Below are 11,360 nucleotides of genomic sequence, written 5' to 3' on the forward strand. Positions count from 1 at the left end.
TAAAACCAGGCTTTGACCAGAGGGTATCACACCATTTGGGGACAATAGAAATGAAAGATACTCTTTTAGCTTCTTCAGTTCCCATTAAAGGAATTTCCAAGGAACTATTCACTCTTCAGAGACGTAGCATTTATGTACTGTAAGGACAGGGACACGGAGATATGTTGGCCAAATTGTGAGACTGAATGGCAGGGAAAGATTTGTGTGGAGAGGGAGGTTAGCAAAGAAATTCTGCCAGTAACTGACAGGAAGGTAGATCTTTCTGGAAGCAATGAACATAATCATTTAGACATCAGTGAGTAAAGATCCCAATTTAGTGGGTGTTCTAAGAATCACAGGGATACGGTTCTGTTGTAAAGGAGACACAAAATACCTTCCTCCAAGCCACTTGTCTTAGTGTATGCCATGTTGGGAATGCAGTCAAGGATTCCCTTTAGGGTCCTGACTGTGCCAGCTTGTTCAATGACCATGGTAAAGAACAAATAACACGGTTTAGGGCTGTGGCTTCCCAACTGGTTAGACTTGAATCTCTGATCATTAGCTTCCATTCACTTTGTGGTAAATTTCTCATCTAAGATTGGTGACTTCTACTGATACGATGTCACACACGGTCAATGTCATTCTCTTTTAGCCCTTGGCATGTTGTTGGTACTCTAACTCACTTTTAGAGCCTTTAGCTAGCAAACTGTACCAAATCATCAGTACCTAACAGCATAGGAACAGTGTCTTACAAAAGTGCAGTCATAGCACATGCGCCTGTCATTTAGAGTTACTGAGGCTGTCTTGGGCATTGGCTTTGGTGGAGCAGGTAAACCATGAAAACAATATACGAAATACATAGCAAATCCAAATATGTAAGTGGGCCTATTGGCATTTCACTCCACGTGTCAGGTATGACTGATCTTCAGACTGCAAAGGCCACAATTTAAACAACTGGCAAGTCCAAGTCTAGAGAAAAATGTGGTCTTACCTGGAGACATGGAGGACTCATAAGAACCTCTCTCCTTTCGATTCATCTTGAAGGCTTGGATGTCCTTCTCCCTGTACGTCCCAAAGCCTTCAAAGCTCCTTCTCTTACTCCCACCCATGTCACCGTCCCACTTGTCGCTGGAAGGATTCATTTCACTGAACACATCCAGACCCTCCGATCTCGTGCTGTCTCCCCCACTGCCAGAGTACCTTTTAGCACACGACTCCACAGGCTCACTGCTCAAGTCACCTTTGTCCTTAGCCTGTGTCCAGTGCTGGGCATCAGAAAGTGACAGCGTAGACAGGGTGTCCACCTCAAAGTTGTTCTTGGAAACCTTGTGGCTGGCCTCCCCGTGCTGGTGCTTCTGTCTCTCCTTGTGTTTGCTCTTCTCGCTCACCAGCGGGAGCTCTTTGTCGGAACCGCTGAGCCTCTCACTCAGGAGGTGGCTGGAGAAGCCTGTGGCTTTGCCTGCAAAGAGCCCACTCAGGTTCTCGTGGGTCCCTAGGATTCGGTCTTCCTTGTGCTTCCGCTTATGTTTGTGTTTCCTCTTGTGGAGCCTACTGCTGGACAGAGTGGCCCCGCCCACCTTGGGAGGGTTCAGGGATGGCTGTATATCACCAAGGCCCATGCCTACGGTTCCCTGCAAGTGGACTCCGTGCTTGGCTTTATGTTTCGTTGCCCCGGACATCTTCATATGGGAACTTGTGTGGAACTGGGGTGGTGGCACTGTTGGCCTCATGAAGGGGGATGCCGCTCCAAGTGTGTGCGACAGGTACAGAGGAGCTGGATACTGGCCATAGTAACCAAGGTTCATCATAGGCATTGATGTGTAAGGCATTCCATAGGGTGCATAGTAACTTCCACTGGGAATAGGGTAGCTGAACCCCTGTAAAAAAGGCACCTTTGTCATGGTGTCATTGGTTTTTGCAGGCCTACCACGCTTCTTCTTTGACTTCAAGTCTGAAGTCCTACGAAGATAGAGCAATGGGTCATACTGGATATATGGCACCGGGTAATAGTGATCAAAGTTGATCCTAAAGATGCTGGGATACGGATTCTCATGGTAGAAAGTGTAGCCCCGGTGGGAGATCCTGAACACTTGAAACTTGCTGATGAGCTCCTCCAGCTCAGCCAGAAACTGGAGATCATCACAGTTCTGCAGGCTCTTCCGTTTCCTCTTGTGCTTTGGCTTCTTGAGGCTTTCGTGGGCCAGGAAAGTGTCCACAATGAGATGCTTCTGCCGGTGGCCATGCCGGTTCTTTGTGCTGGTGTCAGAAGGAATGGCCTCTGGGTTGTCAAGGGAACAGAAGTCGAAAGAGTATCTCCGCCGGGATTCTGAACTCTTCTCTGCTTGGTCGGAGGTGCTGTTGTTGTCTGTCCCGATGCCACTGTCGCTGGGAATGGTCTCCTCACTGTGGGACTCACTCACAGGGGACAGTGTTATCTCTTTCAGTGAGCCGATCTCACAAAGGTGTGAAGGGGAGTTGGCCATCAGCCGGGGTGGGGACAGCTTCCAGGTCCCACTGTGCATTCCCTTCTGGGTTTTGGTTGGAAGAGCACTGACGGGCTGGAGGTTCGGCATAGTTTTCAATTCTGAAAAGTTGGTTTCAGTGCTGGCGGGGCTCAGGTTGCCGTTGGACCCACCTAACTGTGTTGAAAGTGGGTGCATAGCTGCTGGTGAAGACGCCACAGGTGACTGGAAGCTGGAAGGCACGGCTGGAACATCCGGCTGGCTAGAGACAGGCCTGGGGTGCTTGATGGCTGTTTTGGGTTCCTCCGATGGGGGCGGCAGCTCTGTTCTTGGCTTCCTGCCCCTCTTCTTGCCTATGTAGATGGTTCCTCTCTTGCTGACATTTATCTGCTTTCCCAATTTACTTTCAATAGATGGTGCCCCAGGACTGGTCTCTGGGGGAGCTTTGGCCTTTAGGGCCACGCTGCTTGAACAAGACAAGATCTGATTTAAGATATTTTTTCTCTTGAGTGTCTTCATCTTGTTGATCGTTTTGATGGTCTTCTTATCCAACACGCCAAGCTTTCCAACCTTTTTGTGAAACTTCATCTCACTCATGGGCTTGTCCTCTCTGGGCACTAACTGGGCCAACTTAGCCAGATTGCGCCGCCTCTTTCTTTTCTTGGTGCCAGGAAACTCTCTGCTGATTGGACTGACAGGGCTAGTGGAAGTTCCTTCATGAATCGTCTCCACGGTGAGCAGAGGTTGCTTCTTTGGTCGTCCTCGCTTCTTTTTGACCGGTGTGATCACAGTTAGACTGTCCGTGTTGGTGTATAGAGGGCTGGATGGCGTAATGGGGTAAGCGGACGGTGGCTCTACCATCAGTTTCTCCGCAGTAGCTAACACTGCCTCTCGAAGCATTGCCGGAGGTTTTGCCTTGCTACACCTCCTTTTTGCAGCAAACTTGGGGTGCTGGATCTCAGGCAACTTTCCTGATGGAGCCTGCTCTGTGCGTGTCGTTGACGTCATGACCATGGGTGGTTTCCTCTGCTTGGACAGACCTCCAGGGATAATTTTCTCAGCGTTCCCACCTGTTTCAAGGCCAACTGAGGAGGACTCATTCTCTATCATCTTACCCAACTTTGGGACTCGGGGGTCTTTCTTACTTCCCTCTGCATTGGAAAGTATCCTATTAACAACTTCACTGCTCATAGCAATCCCTGAAGCCAGTGCGTTCTCAGGGATGATTTTTTCCACCACAGCTTTAATAGACTGCCTCTTTTTCCTCTTATGGCTGGTTGGATCCAGAGAAGGTGTCTTTATGGGGATAGTAATCCGGACATGACTGGAATCATTTTCAGGGTTACTGACGGAAGTGATGCTCTGCCGGGTTGGCGATGCCTGTCGAGCATTGTCTGCAGGGTAGGTTTCCCTTTTCCCTTCTGTGGTTTCAAATGCTTTCTGGGCACTCTTGACCCAATCCAGATCTGAGTTTGGAACGGTTTGGCTTATCATATCTTTTTTACTGGACTTCTTCTTGCTGCTGACAGTGGGTGGTTCTGGGAGTTCCTTCGCACTTCCGCCATCTTGCTCTCCCAATGGCTGGAGTCCATTGCACTCCGTTGAGTTGCTAGGGGTTCCTGGGGAACTGTGGCTGCTGGGGGATGGTGCCACACTTCCCAAGAGCAGGTCTTTGCTGCTGCTGGACAACTGACTCCAGGTACCCCCTGTACTGCCCTTTTTACTCTGGGCCTTTGCAAAGGAAGCCACGGGTTCAAGAGCTGGGGTCTTGCTGGTGCTTGCAGTGTCTCTGCCAGACTCTGGACTGATGAAGCAGTTCTGAGTAGCTGGTCCACTGTCGGAGTTGGAGGACCAGTCCGTGTGGCTCTGGCTGCTGCTTTTCTGCTGGTGCTTTGGTTTTAAGGTGTCACTGGTGAAGGCCTGGGAGTGACCTGGGTCGTACTGAAGCGCTGAGTGTCTCTGGGGCCTCTCGTATGCCTGAGAGTGGAGAAAGTAGAGAGGAAAAGAAAGAGAAGCAGAGATGAGCATATCGGAACTTCTTAAAGTTTATTGTCTAACAGATTAATTGTTTTAAGATTTGAAATAAGTGATTATGCTCATATTTTCCTGAAGTTCAGATTGCCTTAGAGAGAGGAGCTTTTCTCAATTATGGTACTAAAGATAGATGACGCTGGATTTGGACACTAGCAAGGATGTTTTAATTGCTGTCCTTCCCCTCTAAAGAAGGTGATTTATTGCAGTCTGAGAAGAACTGTAGGAAGAGAGGAGGTGGTAACCCCAAGGCCTCTGAGCTCAATGATTAGAATCTTATGACTAAGGAGCCGACACTTAGGCCGTGGAGAATCCGGATGCAGCAAAGCCAGCAAGAGCCTGAGCTCTCCAACTGGTGCCCCTCTGCCCAATTCAGGCTGCCTCTTACTTAACTCCAGTCTCTCCTCAAGAGGTCTCCCATCCTCCTCCTCCTGTGATTCCCTGATTAGTGTGGACTGCATGTTATAGAGCTCAGCATCTTTTTAATGCAAGCCCCACTGAGTTCTTCAGGTGAGAATGGCCCAAGTCTAAGACATGCACAAGACACACAAGACACATGCAGGAACCATCCCCATTCCGTCTCTGGGCATGCTGCTGTGGTTGAGGGCCAGCAAGCTCCAGGATCCCTGGGCCCATTTTAAATAGTTACTCCTCTTTGTGGGAAGTCTCCAAAGGAAGCTTGAGTTTAATGAACAAATGTACTAAGAACGAACTGTGATCCGTCACAGTTACCTCCCTGCTCCATGGCATCTGTGCTTCCCCTGCACGAGGGAGTGAACGTCTCCAACACTTTCCCTAGGACTTCTTCCTAAGAATAGCAAGACACACCAGAGTCTGCAAAACCACAAAGGGATGGAAGGCTGACCGTCACCGGAGATATCGATACCACTTTTAGCTAGAACTGTTCTCACTGTTTCAGACAGTTGAGAGCCATACAGGGACACAACTGCAGGTTCAATGGAAGCTGATCTTGTAACCATAGTGGTACACTAATAGGAAAGATTAGTTTCTGATTTGTTACAGAAGGAAATTATTAGTAAATCAAAGAAAACTTCCTATAACATTCACCCTAAGAAAAATATATGATGGTTGGTATAGAAAATTTGGCAGTTTTCCCTGTAATATCTATCAGTCTGATAGCCAGACATCATCTATAGTGTATCAGTCTCTCATCTATCATCTTATCTACATTCTATTTTTTAGCTCCATCTATCTGCCTTTGGGGCTATATAGAGCAAATGTTCTGCTAGAACCCATTCCTGATGATTCCCTGAAGAATCCATTCATACATGGCAGAAGCTTTGGAGGTAAAATTCAGTGTCTTAATTCAACAACTTTTACCTCATATTAACTATTGGACTCAGAGGAACATTTTGTCACTATGACTTTGTGAAATCATTTGTACACCATACTCCATATTTTTTCAAGTGTGATAGTCTTCCTCAGTCAAACCAATACACATCCTGAGGGGTTAAAGTGTCAGCTTGAAATTTGTAGTATTAATACCTTTAACATCAATATATCCAGGATTACCTTTGGAGTATTAACACCATTAGCATCAATATATACAGAATTACCTCGTCACTTGAATCCGATGTTTTAGATTACTTGGGGATGCTGTATAACTTACCCTATGGCATTTCTGAGACTAATGTAAAATAAGCTATAAATATTACTGTCTTCAACCTTGGGCACAACATTTGTGGTAATTCTGTTTATTCCACACTCCTGACTCTTCCATGTCCCCAGCGCTGGTCGTTAGAGTCCATCTATGAATGGGCTGGAAACTTGGTCCCTGACTCTTACCACCTGTTCTCTGCTCTAAGAGTCAAGCCTTGACATCTAACAGAGTTCATAATCAACATCTTTTTCACTCTATATGGTCTTCATCTTGCCTTGACATCTAACAGAGTTCACAATCAACATCTTTTTCACTCTATATGGTCTTCATCTTGCCTTGACATCTAACAGAGTTCACAATCAACATCTTTTTCACTCTATATGGTCTTCATCCTAGTGATGTCTCTCAACACTAGAGAAATATCCCGAGTTTAGGCTTTCAAGAAAGCATGCATTCAACGTTTGTTGCACCAGCTGTAGCCAATTTTTGTGTGTTTGATTTTGTGTGATAATTGAATTACATGCCCACTTCCTTTTCTAGCTTATTACATATCAACAAAGTACCTATCAGGGTGCATTGGTACACAGCAGGCCCCCAATAAACATTTACCAAATGAATGGAAGAATGTGTGTTTTATTATGGATATTTCATTTTGTCAATGATGAGATTAATGTGCTAAGCACTACCATATATTGCTTGCAAATACAGTTAGTGCTTCAAACCCAGTTACATCTGATTCCATACACTATTTTTTCTGCATGTTCTATTGACTTCCATAACAACATCCACCACAGTCCTTACAGTACCATGTGGTATTTAATCAATATAGACTTCTGTCTCTTTCTCTAAGACTGTAAGTATTTTTAGATAAAAGCAAGCAAGCACACCAACAAACAAACAAACAAAAAAAACATATTACCTATCTTTTTATGTATCTTATAATTCTCAAAGCTTACTAAAGAGCTAAGTACACAGAGCCATTTAGGACTGTTTGCTGAATTAATAAATAAACGAGTGGCTGGAGAGATGGCTTGATGGTTAAGAGTTCGTATTGCTCCTATAGAGAGTCTGAGTTTAGTTCCCAGCACCCAGATCAGGTAGCTTACAACTGCCTGGAGCTCCAGCTCCAGGGAATCTGACACCTTCTCCTGGTCTTCACACGCACAGGTGGGATACACACAGAGATTCATACACTTAAATAAAAATCAGCACGAAACTAAAAGAAAAAAATAACATTAAGCTGAAGTTCCTAGTAAAATGGCAAAATATGCAGCTACACACAAAGGACAATGCATCATTCAACTTTCATTTGGTAACAGCTCATAATGAAACTGGAGTGCTGAAAAACATTAGGTGTTGACCAAACTGTAGAAACACCTCTTCCCCCCAATTTAAGGCCTACATTCCCTATGTGTTCACCCCTCCCCTTAATGTAATTTATACTGTTAGTTCTTTCCTATCTCTTGTCACTTGCTTCCAGTTAGCTCTACTGTGAAGGGGGGTTGTACCTACTAAGAAGGTGGGTTTCAGTCTGATGAGAATGTTCAGGCCTGTACTGTTGTAGCTAGGGACCAGGTAAGGGTCATGTGCTGTTCTGGTATCCCTCTAGGTCACAGCCTGGCCCACTGTTCTTACAATTTCATAGGCCATGTTACCCACCAAGGCCAGGATGGACAAAGAGAAGTGAGATATTGGATCAGGAGTGGGGATGGGGGTGGTATTTTAAGCTTGTCACTCCCTGGGGCTTCAGAGAAGGGGCAAAGAGGGAGGGTGGAAGGACCAAGAATAAGCACTGTCTAAACCATCTAAGCATGAGCCTCCTACAGTTCTTCTTAAAGGTATGTGGTGAAACTCAGGAAATCCCAATTCCTTATTGGGAAGTCTTGATATATAGACACAAAAGTTCCAGTATGCCCTTCACCAAGAACTGAGTTCTTAGTCTGCCCATACAAAGATGGACAAGCACACTGCACAAAGAAAACAGAAAATGACTGTTCCTCCTCATTTATATAAATCATACACCTTTAAATTCTGTACAAGTCAAGTTTCTTTCTTAATGAAACACTTGAAATTTCCTAAACAATGGAAGAAAATTAAAACCTGAGCCATATTTCATGCTTACCTAAGGTTAAGCTTTTTTTTTTTTCAAGGAACAAATATAGTGAATGGAATCAGAAGAAAAAAAATATGTATATGTATATATAGACCTCATCAAAAGAAAAGAAACAAGTTCTCATAGAAATGGACTTCTCTTTTGGGTCGTCTTTATCCTTATTTCTTTCTATGCCACCTCTAATATAAACTTATGGCCTGTGAGATATGTTGGTTTACAAGCACAGGGAAATACGAGGCCTCTAGGGAATCTTTATCTCTGAATTTGGCACTTGGTGCCTCTCCAGATGTGGTGTTGGATCCCTGATTCAGGAGCACTCAAGGTACCAGTTATGGATCCAGATTTCTTGGTCCTCTGCAGAAGCACTAACTCAGTCTCTCTGGGTAGGAGGAAGGGATACACAGATTAACAGGCTCCCCAGACGATGTTGATGTACAAATTTATATCCTGCCGACCTAATGATTTAGCACAGGCTCATCTGCGGTTACCATGACATTCCCAGCGCTTTGGTGGTGAATATGCAGAGCAAACCACCACAGGCCTGTTAGGATATGCAGTCTGGCAACATTGCACATTCCCGCTTTGCTCCATGAACTCTGCAATTTATACGCGGTAAGAAACCCCAACACTGTTTCCTATTTCGGGGAAGGATTTGAGTAAGAGTTCCAGAAGGGCCACTTTCTCAGGAGGGGGGGAGCATTACCCTCCCAGAAGGGAGAGCATGCAGGTATTCATGACCTCCAGGCCTGGGGTTGTTATCCATGCTAATCCTCAGAGCTCTGGGGAGTCCTGGCATTCCATTTCTGGGGCTAGAAGTAAGTGCTTAAACTTGAACAAGAGCAGAGGGTGGGAGACAAGGAACTGAACCACAAACTCTCTGCTTAGACTAAAAGTGTCCAATGTTAGCTCTATGCTAGAAATCGCACAGGAAGCCTTGTTAGAAACAACACACCTGGGGTCTACGCAGAGCAATTATGTGAACGTTCTGGTGGCGAGCTCAAATAACTAGTACCTCCTTAAGGCATTCAGGCGATGCCAGCAAGCAGACAGAATTCAGAACCCTGGATCATATCTAAGACAGGGGCTGGCTCTGCCACCGGGGAGACTATAATATTGCCAAGAGAGTCTGCTTCCAGTGGTTTTCAAATGTGTTTTACCAAATCCTAGAATCTTCCAAAAACATTTTTGAACTGTAGCCAGTGGATTTGGCAACACACACACACACACAGACACAGACACAAGCTACTTCCTCAAAAGAAAAAAAAGCCATTTAGCCTCATGATCATAAAAGATACCAAGCTAGCATAGAACCTGCTACAAGCATCTCTAATGAGCCAAGTACCTTCCTGAAACCACTTGTGATAGGTACAGATAAACATCACTGAGTTCCTTGTTTGAATCATGGGTTCAGGGTCTCTGGTTCCATGGGATATAAGATATATAACAAACTTTAATATATGCATAGTTTTGTATTTTGTAGAGAATCTCCTACATGTCTACAGCATCTATATCATTTCTAATCCTCCATCTATCCCTTCCAACTCCTCCTTTATGCCCCCACTCCTTTCTAAATTCCTGACCTCCTTATACACACACACACACACACACACACACACACAAAGCACACATATGTATGCATGTGAATGTATATGAATTTTAGAGGCAATTTGTACTGCTGGCTAAGCTCAACTATCAAAGGCCAGGATGGACAAAGGGCAGTATAATAAAAGATCAGGAGTGATGGGAACTGCGATGATGCAGTATCATCAGAGAAGAACCAGAGAAGCAGGATGGACCAACTCTATGCACAAAGCATCTAGGACGTAATAGAGAAAAGTTATTAAATGGGGGCCTGGGTGACAGCTCAGTGAATTAGAACTTGTGCCCCAGAATTGTGGGGATCCAAGTTGAAATCCCCAGCATCTCCATGAAACAGTGGGCATGCCCAGAGTCACCCTTAACTCCAGCACTGTGTGGTGCACAGATAAGAAGATTGCTGGCTTGCTGGTTGCCAATTGAGTTGTAGGCTCACTGATAGTTTCTCTCTCTCTCTCTCTCTATCTCTCTCTCTCTCTTTCTCTCTCTCTCTCTCTCTCAAGTGAATATGGCGGAGAACTCGAGAGCCTGATAGCACCTGTAGGCTCTAATCTGGACTGCCACTCAGGCATGCACATGCGCACATATACATTCTTAAGCAAGCACAGGGGTAGAGGCAAAAATGCCCACAATCAGGAAAATAAAAGTAGACTAAAATAACCATTCTGAAAATGTTCAAGTATTTAAAGAAATGGATGCATGGACGTTGATGACCAGATGGGAAGCCTCAGTATAGAGATCATAAGAATTCTGAAATAGGGCACATTTGAACAAAAGCTACAGTGAAAACTTCGCTGGGGGAGTCAAACAGCTTCCAAAGCATGGGAAAGGACATAGAAGAAATCATCTAAAGTGAGAGAAGGGGAGAAGAAGAAGAAACAGCACTAGACTCAGGGGAATCTTGCACTAAGACTATCTGCAGGGGGTTAGAGAGGGAGTAACACGTGCAGATCCAGATCATGAAGAAGGCCGGAAGCCGAATTAACAAAACAGAAACCATGTCTATACACACTGTAAAGACAGTGATGAGAAGCAAAGATGAGCAGAAAAATGTAAAGGCAGAGAAGTTTGAGATGGGCATCTCGTAGCAAAGTAGAGACCAAACCAAAAGCAAACAGCAAATGTTGGACTTTGCATCAATGCAGAATAAGATCTCCTTTGCCAATCAGCCAACTCTGCTTCCCCCGGGACTGCAAACATCCTTTCACTGAAATATTTGGGGCCATGTAATTAGGAGGAATGGCCAGGCAGATCATATTTATGTTCTCAACATCATTTGTTGTCAGGGAAATGACAGAACCACAAGAAAACGCCCGCTTGCTGACTGGGGTAGCTCAGATAAAAAGGACAAACCTAAAATGTAGGCAGGATGCAACATTTGACACTTCCATCCACCGCGTGAGAGAAGACGGCTAAAGGGCAAAAAACGCTGAAAGATGTTCTGGTGACTTCTTTCAAAGCTAAATGTATCTCATGACCTAACAATTCCACTCCAATTATTTACCTGGGAGACCAAAACAACAAGTGTGTGTGTGTGTGTGTGTGTGTGTGTGTGTGT

At 45.0% G+C, this 11,360-nt stretch overlaps 1 protein-coding gene and 1 long non-coding RNA gene across 2 annotated transcripts in view; one reads left to right on the forward strand and one right to left on the reverse strand.

Moving 5' to 3' along the window:
- Setbp1 (SET binding protein 1) overlaps window positions 1-11,360 on the reverse strand; it is a 362,083-nt gene that overhangs the window by 109,386 nt on the left and 241,337 nt on the right. Inside the window, exon 4 of the mRNA XM_031366113.1 lies at window positions 971-4,418. Within this exon, the coding sequence (XP_031221973.1) occupies window positions 971-4,418 (3,448 nt within the window). The remainder of the gene's footprint in view (window positions 1-970; window positions 4,419-11,360) is intronic.
- LOC116087395 overlaps window positions 5,704-11,360 on the forward strand; it is a 19,859-nt gene continuing 14,202 nt past the window's right edge. Inside the window, exon 1 of the long non-coding RNA XR_004117418.1 lies at window positions 5,704-5,779. This is a non-coding gene — a long non-coding RNA (uncharacterized LOC116087395). The remainder of the gene's footprint in view (window positions 5,780-11,360) is intronic.

Source organism: Mastomys coucha, unplaced genomic scaffold (genome assembly GCF_008632895.1).
Source record: "Mastomys coucha isolate ucsf_1 unplaced genomic scaffold, UCSF_Mcou_1 pScaffold13, whole genome shotgun sequence".
Classification (NCBI taxonomy): domain Eukaryota; kingdom Metazoa; phylum Chordata; class Mammalia; order Rodentia; family Muridae; genus Mastomys; species Mastomys coucha.